General features: G+C 39.8%; 1 protein-coding gene across 2 annotated transcripts; it reads right to left on the bottom strand.

Annotated features, from left to right (window-relative positions):
* Nucleotides 1–3,252, bottom strand: LOC149823084 (uncharacterized). 2 transcript variants are annotated; one of them, XM_089981406.1, is made up of 5 exons: nucleotides 3,110–3,252; nucleotides 2,455–2,646; nucleotides 1,825–1,906; nucleotides 899–1,049; nucleotides 1–472 (listed from the first exon to the last, which is right to left on the bottom strand). In XM_089981406.1, exons 1-5 carry the CDS (start codon nucleotides 3,128–3,130, stop codon nucleotides 394–396), a joined length of 525 nt encoding a protein of 174 aa, XP_089837532.1. In that variant the 5' UTR covers nucleotides 3,131–3,252; the 3' UTR covers nucleotides 1–393. The 2 variants fall into 2 exon arrangements, with proteins under 2 accessions (XP_089837532.1, XP_089837533.1); XM_089981407.1 differs by lacking the exon at nucleotides 2,455–2,646 and having other exon boundaries at nucleotides 3,110–3,231.
* Between the last annotated feature and the right edge of the window lie 16,524 nt (nucleotides 3,253–19,776).

The following is a 19,776-nucleotide window of genomic DNA, read 5'->3' as shown; positions in this document are numbered from 1 at the left end:
TACACGCTCAACACTTCTCTCCTTTATTCCCTTGTTCGAGTGAAAAAACTGTACAGTAGCCACAGTACATGAGCGCGCGCTCTGCTATCAAAGAATTATGGAAACCATTGGGAATTTCTGCAGAGCAACTCTACTTCTTAACTCCTTCCTCCACTAAAGCTGTATAAACTATACAGAAAAAGGCCAACCCACAAAATTTCCTGATTATTTTTGTGCCCGGGGTCCCACACCTTACATTGTGGCAAAAGGCTTAAAATGCCAAAAAAAAAGGAAAGACAAAAAGAGGGAAAAGAAAGAGAGAAAAGAAAACTCCTGAGAATCTTGTATCTTCTCCTTTTCATGATCCAAAGAAATGCTGTAGTATCATAACAGGTTGAGGATTTCCTTCTCTCGTTAGGACTGGGCACCATCACCATTGATCTTTCCGATTGTGAGAGTGAAGTATATCAGCAATATGGTTCCCATGCTTGACCTGGGAAAGAAGAAAAAATTCATAGGAAAATGAATCACCAAAAGAATTGAACCGGATCGGCTCTAGATAAGCACCATCTCCTATATCCACCATTTGGTCACCCAAATGAACCCCCTTGGTGGAGGATATGGATTGTAAACGTTTCGGATTCCATTTGGATGTGGCCAATACCATATTCAATCAATCGGATGTTGACTAAAAAGATTCGGGATTCGGATAGTGAAAAGCTCACCAGATCCGTTTTTATTTCACATGTAAACAGGTTTGAATATCTATCAAATTCGTATGTTTGTCAGACTTGGTAGATCTGATTATAATTGGAAATTGTTGTCTTGCCAAATGCAACTAAAGGAAATGGCGGAGTTCGGTCAGATATCAGATAAAATCCGATTCATTGACGTCCCTAGCGCGGAGAAGGTTACTTACAAAGAGGCGAATATCAACATGACTCTCCTGGGATGGAGCCAAGGCCGCCTGGACCTCTTCGATCTGCACTCTCCCGTCATCACCTGTGGATTGTACCCCTCCGAGCATATTGGAACCACAACCGATTGACATTTCTCATCCAAAGAAGAAGCTGACACCCAAACAAGCACATGTAACAATAATCAAATCCCCCAACTGAACTCAAGTTTTTCAATTAGCCACAACGTCAGAATGATAATCGCTGTAAGTCTAATGAATTTAAAACCCTTTGTTTGGTTCGTTCAGATAGTCTTGGTGGCCTGACATGCAATTGCTTATTTAAATCCAAAATTCAAGCCATGAGTTTTCTCAATGCCAATTGTAAAACTTGTGTCATCATCATCATCATCATCCACAGAATCTACAAGACACATTTTCCCATGGATTCCGAAGTACCATCTTACATGGGTCAGACAAAAAAAAAATTACAAAAAACATGCCTCACTTTTGGCCTATTAACAACCACACGCCCAACATTTGAGATATTATGAATACATGCCTAGACATGTATTTGTAATTTTTTCTGGGGCAGACAAGGCAGCACTCATGCCGACTTTGATTTTAAACAAACCCATCCAAACAGAAATAACAAAATCTTCGAAATCAATCAAACCACCAACAGCTTGCGGGTATATCTAATACAAAAAGAAAACCTTTTAATTACTTGTGAAACAAACACCAAAATCTCTTTTGATGGGAAACCTTTAATTTTTCATATGATTTTTTCCCCTTTTTTTGTGTCTGAAGAAACAAACTTCAGCTTTCCATTGATCACCATGTGGCAGACTTAATTTAGTGGTGGGCTTGAGTTTCAAGTCCAAAACATGTTCAAGATATACCAACCCAAAGTATAGCTCGACTTCAAAATCCAACTGAATAGTGAATACCTTTACATGGTTTGGAGCATTCGTCCTGATGAGCCTTCCTTTCGCCTCTAAACGATCCTTTGTGAGAGTGACTTCTTTGCACCTTCACACAAAGACAAAACCCAAGGAAAAATCTTGTTGTAGTTAGTGTCCTTTGTTTGGTACGCCCCCCCTCATCATGATTCATGGCATCTTGGAGCACATGAAGAATATCAAATTAAAAATAAGAAAACAAACAAACAAACAAACAGGAATAGTGAACTAAGAGACAATTTGACATATGGAGCAGATCCAGTGATCGGAACCACACAAAACATCACTGCCCCGTGTAGCGATTTTCTGTGTTTTGTGTGGCCCGAGTACTTTGTGAATCGAGGAGCTTCTTCGCACTGCTGAACATGTAGCCGCGTTTTAGACCAGACAGATGGATCATGGATACAGGCTCAACCGAGACGGCAGTCGGAAAATTTTTCGTGTTTAGGAGAAGACACCTGCCTGCCATCATCACCATCGAGTCGGATGGAATCCCCGACCCGGAAATATCTACCGAGTCGTATCCGTGTATGTAACACCATGTTCTCAATGGCGGAGATGATGGTTGGTGATGTCCATGATGGAAATATTGCAGAATCTGAAATTAATAAAACCGACCTTGTATTGGGGGCTTGATGGTGAGGTACCATTATCGTCGACTTGTATGCATACACCCTCCATGTCCAACAAGACATTCTCGAATTTCTCAAGTCGGTTTTGGGAATCCATCGAACCGGAAGTCGTCTTCTTCAGGGACGTCTCCACCGAACCGGAATTGCGAGAGACGCTCAGAGACGATTCATCGTCACTCTAGAGAGAGAGAGAGAGAGAGAGAGAGAGAGAGAGAGAGAGAGAGAGAGAGAGAGAGAGAGAGTCAACAGAAAGATCTGAGGAAGAAAATGAAGAAGAGTTCTTTTTTCTCTTGGTTTCTCTTAGATTTTCAAGACATTTAAAACCAAAGCAAGAGATAAACTGAAAAGAGATCGATTAAAAAACAACCCATATGATTCTCCAAAGTCCTTTCTTGGTAAAACCCCATATGCAAATTAAAGGGAAACCTCTCGCTCTCTCTCTCTCTCTCTAAAAGCTTGGAAAACAAACAAGACCGAATGGGGTCTTGCTTGCTTCTCTTCAATCAAACAGAAAAAAACTCGTTTTTGGATCTCCATAAACGCCCCAAAGAAACTACACAGAACCCAAAAAGAAACATGCAAATGAAAGAAACAAACTTTAAAAAAAACGCTTCATGTTTTTCTTGGTGTGAAAAGCATACCTGCGTTGGGATTTCCACCATGGCTGGAACTCAAGAAGAAGATGAACAAGGGGAAGGAAGGAAGGAAGGAAGGAAGAAACGGCCACAACGTTTGCGTGACTTAAACCTGACTACAAGTTGATGATATATACAAACAAATATATGAGACTCAAAAGGTGGACATATATATATACACGCAGGAGTGATAGCTTCCTACTCCCGTCCATACCGTGTGAACCGTTTTAATTTTTCAAATTATTTATTTTATCAGATTTTTTTTGGGGGAATTCAACCTTTCAAATGTGGTGATTGTGACCTATATGGTTTGCATAGCAGGAATCAGCTTTTGGATAATTCTGTTACGATATCTGAATTGTTTTTATAAGGCCTTAAATTCAATTGACGGAACATCACAAGTTCGAAACCCACAAGTGCATTGTGTGGTATTCAGTGCAATGTTGTTAGTACCGGTATCGGCCTTGTATTGTTTGGCCAACGATTCAAGTGAATCGGGCCGATACCGATACTCAAGTGAATCGTTATGAATCGGCCAAAAAATAATTTAAAAATATTATGTGTCAATCGGGATGTAACACATGTTAATTAAAGCTATTAAAATAATATTAAAAATTAATTTAAAGTAAATTTTATATTATTAAAAAAGAGCCAATTCTTCAGGGTGAAGCATATCGATTTTCTGGTGATTATGATAAGTATCGGCCGATATACACCGATACTGACAACATTGATCCGGTGGCAGGGGGACTTCAAAGGGTTATACCAACGGCCAGTCTATGTTAGGTCGGTGATGGGGGTTTTCCTTAAATTATCCAAAAAATAAAGACTTAAAATTTTCATAAATTTTAAGACTCATAAAATTGTATTTTTCATAAATAAAACATAAATTGTATTTCCTACTGAATGGATCATCCTTAACATATCATGTGGGGTCAGATTTGCAAAAAAATACTTAAAATACTAATGATCAGCAGTGTCTATACAGTATGGATGGTAGGAGGAACCGATTCCTCATAATTGTTTTACTCATTTATAAATAAATCAATTTAAAAAAAAGAGGTATACATATGGGGAAATATTCAATACTAGAAGTTAAGGCAAGTTGGGTAGTTAGACTTTCTTCCATGGGAGGCTGTCTGCACCCAAAATCACAAAGTGCGGAGACGTATGCATCACCCAACTACAAATGGGCTGTCAACAGACTTGGACCTTTCAAGTAGGTCCAGTGGGCTTATCAGGTTTGGTACCATCATTCTCCTGCTTCGGCAATGGTCCTGGTCTCAGATACTGTTTGTAGTTATTCAAGGATAATGGGATCGCCAACGATCTGGACCGGACCCATTTTGCATGTGAAACTAATGAATTAATTAACCAGTTTGAGTTGGATACAGTTGAAGCTGCACCAGATCTGGATCCACTCATATTGGATGGATAGAAGACTTGGAAGGTTGGACAGAATGAGGACCGTGGATATACCCAAAGAATCTAACCAAAAAGAGTCTCTCACTCCATGTTATCCAACTGCTTTAGGTTGGCTAGTTTACCAAATCAAAAAAGCTAGTTTTTTAGATTTACCAAACTAACACCAACTGCCCATTTGGTGGGCCTGAGTTGGGTGAGATCGAGCTGCCCTGGGTCCCTTGGCTTAACTGGGTGACCCATGCAAAGTTAGAGGATTGACCCAGCAAGACTTGGTTCAAGCCGCTTGGATAAGATAATTCTCAACATAGTGATGAAAGTTTAAAATTGGAATTATTCGGCTGTGTTTTTCAAAATTTCACTTTCTCAGTTTTTTATCGAATAATCTCCGGAAATAAATAAATTCAACAGTTAAAAAGCATAAAAAATTAGTTTTAAAAATATGTGAAAAGTAAAATAAACATCTTTTCTAAGACTGCTGATAAAAACATAAAATATCACAATAAAGTTGTCATATCGTCATTTAAAAGATAAAAAACATGATATGTTAAAAAATTTGCGATATATTAAACATTTTAAAAAGGTGGCACAGTATTCTTGTTGATATTTTTTTATAATATCACAAAATTTGTCACTATGGTTATCAAGCATTTTAGTCAGGTATATGTTGAGTAGACTCAACTGAACTCAAGTTCAGTTGCAACCTGTCTGGTACAACTGAGCTTGGCTACCATCAGAGTTGACGCCATCCCTGCCCTTAGTAGACCATTACTGCTAGGGGTGTCAATGGGCCCGGTTTACCCGGACATGACCAGAACCAAACCCTATAGGGTCCGGGTATGGTGATAAATAAGAAGACTCGATTAATTAGGCCCGGGTTCGGACTCGAAGGTCCGATTAATACATGGACCAGGGTATAGTTTGTGAAATTTTATACCGGACCTGGACACGACCCGAGTTCCGATTAAGACCTGCAACTTTTCAATGTAAAAATGATAAAAAATATGGTTTTACCAGGTATGGTCTGAGTTTGGTTCATGTAATTTTATCGGGTCCGGGTGTGTTTTTTCTCATAATGGACCTGATTAAACCTGGGTCCAGACCCGATACCACACCCAAAAATCTGGTCCAAGTCTGGTTCCACCTGGGTCCAAACCAAACCCGACCCGTTGACACCCCTAATTACTGCCCTCAAATCGGACCTAATCCACTTCCTATATAGAGGTGGAGTTAAGTAAGCACTAGTGACCCACGTTGAGCCAATAAGATTGGTGGTCCATACACCTAAACCATAGTCAACTAAACTGGACCTCATATATTAACCCTTTTTTTTTTTTGGCTAGTCCAAGGGAAAACTGGCGTATTTGGATGGGAACTAGGCCGCTAGGCAGGTGGTCTAGGTTCAAATCCCATTGGCATCTTCCCTTATGCAAGCCGAAGAGTGGTGACTCCCTGACGGCAAGGGGTAAGCCCACTGAGTTTTATGCTGTTAGGACAGCGACCTTAGTACAGCAGGCAAAGCCAGCGTGTCTGGGTCTCTGATCTTGGGGGTAGTTTCTCCGTGTAAATATCAAAAAAAAAAAAGGAAGAAGAAATCTTTCATCACCTAGGGCTGGCTGGCCTCCGGTTTGCTCCTAGTGGATTCATAGACATACCGAAAAAAAAAAAAAGATTTAGGCACCTAAACCTTATTAAAGTCGACTCGACAACGATCCTGGTCAAGTCTTAAACTGGACGCAGTTTTTTTATGTGTCAAAGCAGTCTAAGTCAGGGTTGGCTCACTAGAGGACCTGGGCTCAGCATAATCCAAGCCCATGCCACTTAGGTTCAAGTCCTCGTCTTTAAGGAAACAATCAGTAAAATGAGTTCATGTAGATGCTGCTCTTGGTGATTCAAGTTAAAGATTGGTCTAGGACCATCTGGGTTCAGCTGGCCTGAGTCCAGATACCAGCCGGCCATTTGAGAAAACATTTTTTATCGCTTTCTTTTGTTATTAATTATTAAATAATGATGCGATGATATTACTAATCATAGAGTCCCGATCAGGTGCAATCACATGGCACAAAATTTGTGAATTAAGTACCGGATCGCCCTCCATCAGGCCTTAGGATCAGGTGCTTAATGCACAAATATTTGTGCAATCATATTGCAGATCTTTTCACCTAATCATGGTAGGTAAACTGTCATTAACATGGCAATTTTGACGTCAATAACAAGATTTCTGATTTTTGCTTTCCCTTTCTAGAAATGGAGTTACAGTTAGGAAGAACATGTCAGGGAGGGTAGGAGCTGTCAGTGCACGTCTCTTTTGTGGTGAGACGTTGCAGGTTCAAACCTCTGTGGTAAGTTGAATAATAACTAGTGGGGGCCTCCCTAACCCTAGCTTGCCTTTCAAAAAAAAAACAAAACATGTGAGAGGGTTGACAAAAGAATACAAGAACTAAGGGCACGTTCGGTTGGATCATTCTGATTTACTGTATCATCGTTTGAATGCAAAAGTCAATAGAATTTGTATAAACTAAGTTGTGAGAAAGTGAATCTCATTTGCCTTTACAAAATTAAGTTACTTTTTAATTTGCTTAAGATTCAAAATCACATGAGACCCCCCATGTGATTCTGTATCTCAAGCAAATTAGAAAGTAATTATGAATCATATTTTTTAAAGGAGCAGCGAACGTACCTTTTTTTTTTTTTGTGTGTGTGTGTGTGGTGGTGGTGGTGGTGGTGGGTGTGTGTGTGAAATTTCATATCAGACTTAGGTCCGACCCGAGTTCCAACTAAGATCCGCAATTTTTCAATATAGAAAGATAACAATTTATTATTTTACTGAGAATGGTCTAGTTCATGTAATACTTATAAGATTTAAGTATGGTTTCTTTTATGGTGAGTCCGATTGAACCCGAGTCCGGATCTGATACCATCATCTTAAAATCAAGTCTGGGTTTGGTTCTACATGGATCTGAACCAAACCCTACCTGTTCACACCCCGACCATTATTTTCTAACCCCAGAACATCTCAAACTTTCTAACCCCAGCTTGCCTTAACAAAAAAAGAAGAAGAAGAAGCCAATCTTGTCTTCTTCAAAGTACAAAATCAATTATAGAGAGCCATTTGGTGAACAACTTTGGTGCAGTTTTTTTATATGGATACATCTAATCATTTGTTGCCAAGTGTTTTATTTTTTAATAGGCCAGACTAGGTTCAAGTTTGACCCAGAAAACCGCCCCCCTGCTCACTTGCTCAGGTCTTAATCAGGCTTGTGCCAGCAATGGAATTGAGGGTGTATGTTATCCACAAATCTGGGATAAGTTGGGGAACTGCATAAGGAGTAGGGGTGTCAATGGGTCTGGTTTGATTCAGATCTAAGTAAAACCAGACCCAGACTTGATTTGAGATGTTGGTACCAGGTCTGAATTCGGGTTCAATCGGACCCACCATAAGAGAAACCGTAAATAAATCCTATAAGGATTACATGAACCAGACCCCCGGACCAAACCTGATAATATTTTTTATCCTTTTTACATTGAAAATTTGTGCATCTTTGTGGGACCCGGATCTAGTATGAAATTTCACAAACCATACCCGACTCCATATATTAATCACACTTTGGGTCTGACCCAGATTGTAATTGGACCTTCTTATTTATCACCAAAACCTGACCCTATAGGGTTTAGTACGGGTCTGGTCCGAGTCCAACAAGTCCCACTGACACCCTTAATAAAGAACATGACTTAAATTCCCATTTCTCAACTTATCCAACCTTTTTCTGGATAAACATGTTCCTCCCCAACAAAGGAATTTCATGCTTCACAAAAAATGAAAACAAGAAGGAAACAAATATGGACAACTGGTTCCTTATATCCCAGTTTTGCTTCTTCTTTTTTCTCTGCACTTGCAGATATTGCCAGGAGTTCTGCACCAAATTTTCTCCACATTGCACGCATCCATCGCTTTTGGCTTTTTTTTTTCTTTTTCAAACTTTTAATATGTTTTTTTTTTAATGTTCTCATTCATACCATATTATTTCTTTTCTGGATCTGAGTGAGAAAAGCCATTGGTTTCGTTTCGTTTCTATCTGGTTCCCTTCTGTACTTGATACCCAATGTAGGACTAAAGCAAGACATTAGATGTGTGGGGATAATAAATAAATAAAAAATGCAAGGGATGATATTTAAAGGGAAGTCATATTTTTTTAACGATAAGAATCATGCCATGTTTTCAACATAAAATATGTGATGTATGTCTCTAGCACTATGTTCTTAATTAATAAATCATAACAGGACTCAATGATTATAGAAGTCTAAGGAAAAATTATTTGAACCTTGCTTGCCCACGATCATTAAGGTTGGTGATAAATAAGAAGGTTTGAATAGAATCTGGGTTGATCCCGAAGACATGTATGGTTTGTGAACTTTCATACCAGACCCAGGTCCATCCTTAGTTCTGACTAAGATCCACAAATTTTCAATGTAAAAAAGATAAAAAAAAATATAAATTTACCAGGTGTGGTTTCTCTTATGGTGGGTTTGATTGGACCCAAATCCGAACCAGCATCTCAAATCAGGTTTGGGTCTGGTTTCATCTGGATCTGAACCAAACCCGACTCGTTGACAACGCCTAATGATCATGTGCGTGAATCTTCATTCTTTTCTTTTGTTTGTGTAAAGAGAATTGGTGGTACATGAGAAATCACTGACACGGTGGGCATTTCCTCCCCCTTTTCCCTACTGATTGTTATTGTTCTTTGTGTCCGTTTGGCAAGTCACTCAAATCATGGTCACAAATCTGGTGCTTGGAAAATTAAGCCCTGGTGATACATGGCTGTCAACCAAGGTTGTTAAATGCGATGAGGCGAAGCGAGGCGTTGAGCCTGCGCTTCGCCTCTGAGGCGTACGCCTCAGGTACTGAGGCGTACGCCTCTCACAACTGGTATGGAAGTGAAGCGGTGGGAGGGGAGGCAGTAAGAGAAGGACCACACGCCCAGTTGGTACGGAAGCGAGGGATATGCCGGTCGTCCGGTGGTCAGAGAAGACTGAGCAGCAGCTGCAGCACAGCAACTCCGATGGTCGGTGGTCACAACTGGTCGGAGGTTGATGAGGGGCACATCACAGCAACGCCTCAGTACCTTGAGGGTGCGCCTCGCCTTGCGTACGCTTCAGGTACTGAGGCGTACGCCTCTCACAACACTGCTGTCAACCAGCTGGTCCCTGATAATGTGAATTCATCTGAAAATTAAACCCTGGCTTGTGACACCTGTCAATTGATCAAAGTTAAGCCCTAGCTGTAAATTGGTAGGGATTGAGCTGGACATAGCTAGGTGCAGATCTGACCCGGCCCGCTGTAGGCCGATTGATTCAATAGTCTAGGGGTGTCAATGGGTCGGGTTTGGTTTGTACTCAGGTAGAATAAAACCCAAACCTAATTTGAGATTATGGCACCAAGTCTAATTGGTCCCATCTTAAGAAAAATCATACTCGGATCCCATAAGGATTACATGAACCAGACCTGGTAAAATAATATTTGTTATCATTTTTACATTAAAATATTATGGATCTTAATCGGAATTTGGGTCAGTCTCAGGTCTGGTATGAAATTTTACAAACCATATCTGGCTTCATATATTAATCGGATCGTTCGGGTCTGACCTGGATTTTAATCGGGCCTTCTTATTTATCACCAAACCCTGACCCTTATATGGGTCGGATCTGGGTCAAATCCAACACATTGACACCATACAATAGTTCCAAGATTTACTCCCATGATGAGTTGGAACCTTAAATTAACCTGATTGGAGTCACTTAGTGTGGGACAGGGTCAAGGTGGATTCAACATATTGATTTGTTGGTCCTAACCAGATTCAACGTGAACAATAAGCTGAGCCCTACTCAACAACTGGCCCTGATTCTGATTCTTAAAAAACAAAAGAGAGAGAAAAAATTTGGTAAAATTTACATTACAAGGTGGAAATGGTTCAGCATGTTGGAGCCATTAATGATAATGGTCATAAAGGTTAGCTTGCTTCAATCTAGAATCGAGTCTGATCTTATCTGGATCCAAAGAAACCGATAGAAACTGTTTATCTGACTGCACATCTCGATATGAAAAGGTATAAGAAGATATATCCAATCTAATCGGAATACTCAAATGGATCTAATTGTTAGACCTGCATCAAAAGGCATCAGATCTGGATCAAAGATCCAGCTGAACCCGATTTGTTTCCAACCCTATGATGAACTCCAAAACCTAGATTTTTCTCACCAACCAAAAATTCTAAAAGACCATAGATGTCAAGGGTGTCCAACCACACCAATGATGCATGTGAACTCAAGTTCAGCTTTTTTTTTCTTCTTTTTCCTCTTTTTTCTTTTATATAATAGCTTTGACCCATAGTGGCAAAAAAAAAAACCCAGCAATTTATTGGCTTTGTTTTATCATGAACTTTTGACTTCAGATTTGTTGCATTTTTATTAGAAAAAGTCTCATCAAATTAGATAAATCAAATAAATAAAAAACATTATTAATATTTTAAGAATGAATATAAAAATCAATCTAAATGTTTTCCCCAAAATGATATTAAAAATTGTAAACGTCATTTTTTGAGATATTAATAATTGAATCTTGAGACTTCAATGTATCTTGATATGTTAAACGTATAAAAATCTTCCAAAATTATTTTTCAATACAAAATGTCACATGTTTATGTCTATCAAAGAAAAAACAAATATTGCATATTTGTCACGTAACATAAACCCTTGATCAGGGGCACATAGACAGCTAAGGTGACCACCGAATCAGGGAGGCATTTTATCTGTGATCGGAGCCGAACACATTGTAAGTGTTCAACCCTTTTGAAGGAGGTGTGGGGTCTCCTTTAAAAGAGGGGAGCACTGTGTGACGTGGCATCCAGTGGTTGGTGTTGGACCCGGATCACTACATCTGCCCATCAACGACTTCACCAGAGAGGTGTCCGATTGGACCATCGATTGTGGACCTAAGGTGTGACAAGAAGACCACACTCATGTTCTTACTGATCCATGTAACGCAACAGGTTATTTTATCGTTATCTTTACGAGTTGATAGTTGAGATGGACTAGCATCAGATGAACTAGCATGAGATGAACAAAAAGGGTGTTACTATGGGTGTCAACGGGTCTGGTTTATCCGGACCTGATCCAAACCAAATCCTATAGGGTTCGGGTATGGTGACAAATAAAAAGACCCAGATCCAGACCTGAAGGTCCAATTAATACATGGACCCGGGTATAGTTTGTAAAATTTTATACCAGACCCGGACCCAACCTAAGTTCCGATTAAGACCCACAAGTTTTTTAATGTAAAAATGATAAAAAAAATTTATGTTACCGGGTATGGTCCCAGTCGGGTTCATGTAGTTCTTACCACATCCAGGTATGGTTTCTCTTATAGTAGACTCAATTATACCCGAGTCCGGACCTGATACCATACCCGAAAATCTGGTCCAAGTCTGATTTTACTTGGGTCCGAACCAAACCCTACCCGTTGGGTCGGGTGATATGTCAAAACTTTTTTGTTTTCTTTTTAATGTTTTGAAATCAACACCGTTCATGGCCTTCATTGCCACTATTAATGAAACCCATGGACAGTGGTGACTTCAAAACACAAAAAAAAATTATGTTTTGACTAGGGGTGTCAACGGGTCAGATTTGGTTCAGACCCAAGTGGAACTAGATCCAGACCTGATTTGAGATGATAGTATCAGGTCTGGATTTGGGTTCAATTGGACCCACTATAAGAGAACCAATACCCTATAAGGATTATAGGGGTGTCAATTGGTTGGAACCCAAGTGGAACCAAACCCAGACCTGATTTGAGATGCTGGTATCGGGTCTGGATCCGAATTCAATCGAACCCACCATAAGAGAAACCATACCCTATTAGGATTACATGAATCAGACCAGACCAGACCTGGTAAATTTATATTTTTTATTCTTTTTACATTGAAAATTTGGAGATCTTAAACAGAACTCTGGTTGGGCCCGGGTCTGGTATGAAAGTTCACAAACCATACCCGGCTCCATATATTAATCGGACCCTTTGGGTTCAACCTGGATTCTATTCAAACCTTCTTATTTATCACCAAACCCTGACCCACAGTATATAGTATGGGTCCTGTTTAGGTCAAACTTGACCCATTCACACCCCTAGTTTTGACATATCACCTCATCTCACTTCTAGGTAAGAAGCTAACCAAGTAACCCAATTCTCGGTGAGGGTTCTTTGTCATAAAAAACAAACATACCCGAACCCATTCAGAGACAGCTACAAAACGAGCTGGATGAACTGAACAGAGTGTGTTCAAGTTCGGCTTGTTCTCATGGCGAGCCGAGTTCAACCTGGCTTGTTTAAAAAAATTACAATTTTTTAAATACAAAAAATAATAGAATTTTGGATTCTAAACCTACTGAGCCAAGCTCGAACTGACTTGTTTCTAGGAATGGCAGTGGACCAGGGGAAAACAGGGCTCCGCCCTGCCTCATCCCGTTTGGAACGGGGATGGAGAACATAAAATGTGGATGGAGGTTAAAATCAAAACTCGCAAGGCAGAAAAACTACCCTCAGAATCAGAGGACTAGTCGCGCTGGATAAAACCTACTGTGCTTACAGTCATTGTCCCAACGGTGTAAACACATAGTACACCTCTTGCCCTCAGGGAGTCGGCAAGCTTTGGCTGAGCAACGACTTATCATCATAGGCGGGGCATTACATTCATTAATGCAAGAAGTTGGTACTCATGGGAATGGAACCTTGATCACCCGTCTGATGGCCTTGCCCTCTCCACTGTGCCAAACACCTTGGGGCCACTGTACACCATCTTACTTTTTTAGTGGGCTTGCTCATGATGACAGGAAACTTTGTGGCTACTTATTTAAGCTTTAAATAGACTACTAGAATGCTGTAGATGCAAGTCGAGCACTATGAGATAGATTGGTGAACAACCAGAGGGGTTGTTGCTCCCACTTCCCACCATCTTTATCCCTTGCCTATCTACTTCTCTTTTTGAATAATGAGGAGTCACCCAAGTTTCCACATTCATGAGAAAAACGACTCACACAAGGATGGGGTTGGGCTTGACTGCCAAGATTCTGCAGCCACATTAATGCGCATCATGGCAGTGCATGGAGACTTCTCCAATCTTTGTCATGAAAGCAACAATTGTGGCCCAAGAAAAGCATGCAAAAGTTTAGCAGTCACATTGTTCTGATGGGATAAATGAACATATCAGATATCATGTTCATCTTGCTTTTGACAACATGAGGTGTCCTAATTAGGACAAGATAACTCTTGTGAATCAGGCGCCACTGTAATGATGGAGCAATGCTTCTTCAAAGCAGCATTCATGCATCACATTTAGGGGTGTCAACGGGTCAGGTTTGGTTCTACCAAACCCAAACCTGATTTGAGATGATGGTACTGGGTCCGGACTTGTGTCCAATCGGACCACCATAAGAGAAACCACACCCGGATCCTATAAGGATTACAAGAACCATACCTGTTAAAATAATAATTTTTATCTTATTTACATCAAAAAATTGCGGATCTTAGTGGGAACTCAGGTCGGGGCCCGGGTCTGGTATGAAATTTTACAAACCATACCCAGCTTCATATATTAATTGGACCCAACCTAGACTCTAATTGAACCTTCTTATTTATCACCAAACCCTGACATTATAGGGTTTGGTACAGTACGGGTCGGGTCAAACCCGACCCATTGACACCCCTAATCACATTACAATCGCCTTGAAAAAGAACACCTAATAATTTACCTTGAAATGAAATCCTTAATGCTGCGTTTGAATTTGGGACACAGCAGTCTGCGGGGACCGTTGTGTCCCTTTCCTTGTCTGCCCCACAGTGGAAGCAAACACAAGAAAAGTAATCTAAGACAGTTACATTGCCCAGAGAATCCTTGTGTCCTCATCTTTTGGGGGCAAAAGAGACACATGGAGGTGGCAAAAGAAGTGGAAGCTGGAATTCTTAAACTGCACATATTTTTTCCTACACGATGGCTTAAGAAGTTCTATTGCCCAGCAACTTGTTGCACGCCCCCCGATCAACTCAAAATGAACAACTCATCCCTTGGCAATCTATTTTGAGAAGACGCTTGAACATAAATTCAAATTGGGTAGGGGAAACTTCGTAGAGTACTAGCCGCAAAGATATGAAATTACATTATTTTGAGCCTTAAGATAGCTTGTTTTTGCCTCCTGTTTATGTGCCCAATTGTTTGTCTCCATGAAATTCATTTCCCTCAACTTTGCACTGTTGGGTTCGTCCGGCGTCACCGTCTCCCCTGATGCCGATGGCTTGCGCTGAGACAAAGAAAACACAGAGCACATTGTGTTAAGCAGAACAAAATACAGGGAACGCTTTATACCTGATCCGGCCATTGCCGGGCTGTGGTTACCGGAGATGGAGGTCGGCTGGAGCAGAGGAAGGTGATGGCTATTGAGGACGAAGGGAGTTCTCTTCTGAGTCGGGCTGCAGCCACCACAAGCGCAGGCTTCCTTAGGCAGACGATGAGTAGACCTATTCCCTGTTGGATGCACATTCACTACACTTCTGTTTCACACCATATCACCATATGAGGGTCGCTCATGATACCCTCTATTTATAGAGCATAGGGTGAGAACGATTTGCGTAACCGTTCCCCCTTATCCTATGCTGGTTTATCGGAATGGATCACCCCTGATGTGGGGATGTATCCATATTGTGAATAACCATCACATAAATCGTGGTGGTTAATCCAACATTCTCTCACTTGATCCGACGATAAACCTTTTAACCAGAAAACCTTATGGGAATAACTTGATGAATAAAATGACCTTTTTATTCTATTCTATAGGTTCTTAGTTAAATCTCTAATCCTTATGAGATTAACAACAACCATAATGAGAATAAAAAACTGAAAGTGATCACTTTATTTATATGCATATGTCAAAAAGAGTTTAACAATCTCATCCTCATTACATGTTCGAAATATAATTCTGGTGTTAGCCCTTTAGTAAGAGGATCAACGATCATCTTTTTTGTACCAATATTAACAATATGCACTAAATGATTCTCCGTTTTTTCTTTAACAACAAAATACTTCAATTCCATATGCTTACATGACGTAGTACTTTTGTTGTCCGAAAAGGACACTGCAACTTCATTATCGCAGTAGACCTTCAGTGGCTTCCCAATGGAATCAATCACCTTTAACTGTGATATGAAGTTCTTTAACAATATAGTCTGCGAGGTAGTCTCTTACAATGCTATGAATTCTGCCTCCATGGTGTGAACAACAGTGGTCGTCTGCTTCCCACTCTTTTAAGAGCTCGTGCCCCCAGCAAGTAAGAAGATGTACCCAGTAGTAGACTTTCTACTATCAAGGCATCCTCCTAAGTTCGCATCTGAGTAGTCAATGACCTCGAGGTGATCAACTTTATGATACGTCAACATACAGTCTTTTGTCCCTTGCAAGTACCGCAAGACTTTCTTGGCAGCCTTCCAATGAGGTATACTTGGGTTAGACTAAAATCTGTCAAGTACCCCTACTGCAAAAGAAATATCTGGTCAATAATATGTTTGCGCGTACTGCAAGCTGCTAACAACTGATGCATATGGATAAGCACAAATCTGTGCTTTGTCAATATCGTCTTGTGGACAATCCTTTAGGCTCAACTTGTCACCTTTTGATATGGGTGTTGAACTAGGAGAACAATTCTCCATCCCATATCGCTTTAACACCTTATCTATATAGAATCTTTGGGAGAGACCTAGAAAACCTTTTGCTTTGTCTCGACGGATCTCAATGCCAAGAACATAAGTGGCCTCACCTATATCTTTCATATCAAAATGTGATGCAAGAAACTGTTGTGTCTTTGAAAGCAACTTTATATCATTAGTTGCAAGTAAAATGTCATTCACATACAACATCAATATAATGAACTTACTCTCACTTTTCTTAAGGTATATACATTGATTAATAATGTTTTTTGTAAACCCGAAAGTCACAATGACTTGAGAAAATTTAATATACCACTGTCGGGAGGCCTGTTTAAGTCCATATATTGATTTGTTGAGCTTGCAAACCAGATGATCATTTTAAAAGAAACCAAGAGGTTGATCCATATATACCTCTTCATTCAGATCCCCATTGAGAAACATTTTCACATCTATCTGGCGTAGCTCTAAGTCATAATGAGCTACGAGGGCCAAAATTGACTCCTTAGTTGAGACAAGAGAAAATATCTCATTATAGTCAATGCCCTCCATCTGGGTGAATCCTTTAGCAACCAATCTTGCTTTATGTCTTTCTATGTTATCTTTGGAGTCCTTGGTCTTAAAGACTCATTTACACCCTACGGGCTTTACTCCCTTAGGTAACTCGACAAGATCTCACACTTGATTTTTAGCCATAGAGTTTAACTCTTCTTTCATGACTTCTATCCAGTGTGTAGATTGTTTGCTTTGCACAACTTCCATAAAAGTCAACCGATCATCATCCATATCTATGAAATCACTAGGATCCTGAAGGTACACCACATAATCAGGATATATGCCTGATCTCCTAATTCTTGTGGATATCTAAACAGGTCATTCTTCAGGTTCAGATTGAACCTGATCATCTTGTTTGTGCTCTTCCGCATTGTCCACAATAGGTTCACTTTGGATTTGTGCATCAACAACCGAATGATCAACCAGATCATCATTAGGAATAATAATGCGTTATCTTTCGGTGTTTTCCTTAACAGGTGACGAAACTGAATCTTGTACTTCTTCGAAACCAAGGCTTTGAAGTGCACTTAATCCTACTGAACCATCTTTAAAGAATTTTGCCTTATCCGTTTCAACAATCTGTGGTGAATGAGATGGGCAATAAAACATATACCCTTTTGATCTTTCTGGATAACCAATGAAATATCCACTGGTTGTTCTTGGATCAAAAGTTTTAATGTGAGGGTTATACAACTTAGCCTCTGCAGAACATCCCCATATGTGCATATAAGACAAAGATGATTTTTTACCTGTCCATAACTCATAAGGAGTTTTAGGCACATATTTTGTAGGTACCTTATTTAAAATATGCAGAGTTGTCCTTAAGGCTTCACCCCACAACTTAGGGAAGTGTTGAATAATTCAACATAGCTCTGGCCATTTCTTTAAGCGTTTGATTTCTCCTTTTAGCTACACCATTCTGGTAGGCACTACCAAACATGGTATATTGAGGCACAATGTCTTCCTCTTTCAGAAATCACGCTAATGGTCCTTCCATTTGCACCATCTTAGTAAACCCACCATAATATTCGCCACCTCTATCAGACCTGACTATTTTAATAACTTTATCGGTTTGTTTCTCCACTTCTTTCTTAAATTCTTTAAACATCTAAAAAATATCAGATTTTTCAAAAATCAAGTAAAGATACATATACCGTGAATAGTCATCAATAAAGGTTACAAAATATTTCTCGCCTATGTAACAGGGGGTAAATGGTCCGCATACATCCGTATAAACTATCTTCATTATCTCACTGCTGCGTTTGACACCCTCTTTATATGTGTTTGTATGCTTAACATTTATGTAATCAACACATGGGTCATTGTCGGTAAAATCTAGAGATTTCAAGATTTCTTCATTTACGAGTCTCTTTATTCTCTTTTCAGAGATGTGACCCAACCTTCGATGCCAAAGCATGTAAGATTTATCATTTATCAAGCTACGTTTATTTCCAACCAATGCATATTTGAAAGTCAGGGACTCCTGAGTTTGGATCTTCAGATGCAATCTATGCAAACCATCATAAACTGATGCAGAACCAATTTCAATTGAATTTCTATAAATAAACAATTTAGAATTTTTAAACTTAAAACAATATCCAAATTTATCTAATTTTAAAATTGAAATTAAGTTTTTACTATATGATGGAATATAAAAGACATCATAAAGATCTAAAACCACGCTTGTATCTAGAGTAATCCTGCAGATTTCAACACCCTTCACATGTGAACGCATCTTGTTTTCTGAATAGATGCTCTTCTCATGCATTGTTGGTTGTCTTCTGCTTAGGAACAACTGTAAACAGTTGAAAATATGAACAATAGCACCAAAATACACTAAATCATCTAACTATCCTTAATGCCAATATTAAATATAATACTTTGAACAAGTTGTAACTTGATGCTTATGCCCATATCCATATGAAAAAAATGGTAAATCGATGAATATAGACCTTGAAACGGTCACCAATTTATTGAATCGGTTCTCAATCCTTATGAACTGACTATAAAACCTTCAAAATGGTCCAAAAACTGGATGAACCAGCCATATGACCTATGAACCGGTCCGAAAACTGGATGAACCGATCATATGACCCCTGAACTGGTCGAATCAAGCTCTAAATCGATTTAGAATACACCGAACCGGGTCCGTAACACTCTGAACCGGTCTCTGTAGCAGTGAATCGGTCTCAGTTGTCTGAGAACCAGTTTCAGAGATATCCAGATCGGTTCAGAAACAGGTCAAACCGGCTGAACCAGTTCGTATCCTATTACAGTTTATTCAGATTCGATTTTGTCAAACTGACGGATCTAGAACCATATAATCTGGTTTTAATCGGATTTTGGATCAGTCACTGAAAGAACCGGGTCCGGCTTACCAGGATCTGATCCAGAGAATGTTTTCGGATTCAGGATCTGAGACCCAAATAATTGAATCTGGATCCGACCCGAATCGATATTATGGCTCGGTACGGGTCATCAGGTCCAGGTCTAAATCGCAATCTGATCCAAAAGGACTCAACAGATCGGTTGCAGTTCCAAAGAGATCCAAATGGATCTCTTAGACCTGACCCGAATCCAATCATCATATTGGGTCAGGGTCAAATGAACTTTAGATCCATTACCCGAGAATCAGATCTGATCCAAAAAACTTTTTATGGATCAGATCTGGTAAAATGGATGAGGGCATAATATTGACCTGATCCGGATCCAAAGGGTTACGGATCATGGGTTGAAACAAAGCGGGTCCCCCCACCCAAATCTCATATCTGATCCATATAAACTGTATGGATCAAATTCGGGTGGGGCGAGTTCGGTTCAGAAATTGAACCTGACCCAAATCGTTTAAAAGAAGCCTTATACGCGAAATAGGGGTTTTCAAACCTTATTTGTGTTTTCTTCTCCAGTCGCATTGGGGAATGGCTGCCTTCGGCCCTGGCAGTCCGAAAAT

Source organism: Nuphar pumila, chromosome 11 (assembly GCF_984573655.1).
Source record: "Nuphar pumila chromosome 11, dmNupPumi1.hap1.1, whole genome shotgun sequence".
NCBI lineage: Eukaryota > Viridiplantae > Streptophyta > Magnoliopsida > Nymphaeales > Nymphaeaceae > Nuphar > Nuphar pumila.
This window is presented reverse-complemented; position numbering and strand designations above follow the sequence as displayed.

Excerpts from the sequence above, each read along its gene's own strand:
- LOC149823084 (XM_089981406.1), bottom strand. The coding sequence starts at position 3,130 with ATGGTGGAAATCCCAACGCAG. Across the intron at positions 1,050-1,824 it reads ATGCTCCAAACCATGTAAAG|CTTCTTCTTTGGATGAGAAA; the intron begins GTATTCACTATT and ends TTTGGGTGTCAG. Across the intron at positions 473-898 it reads ATGTTGATATTCGCCTCTTT|GTCAAGCATGGGAACCATAT; the intron begins GTAAGTAACCTT and ends CTTCTTTCCCAG.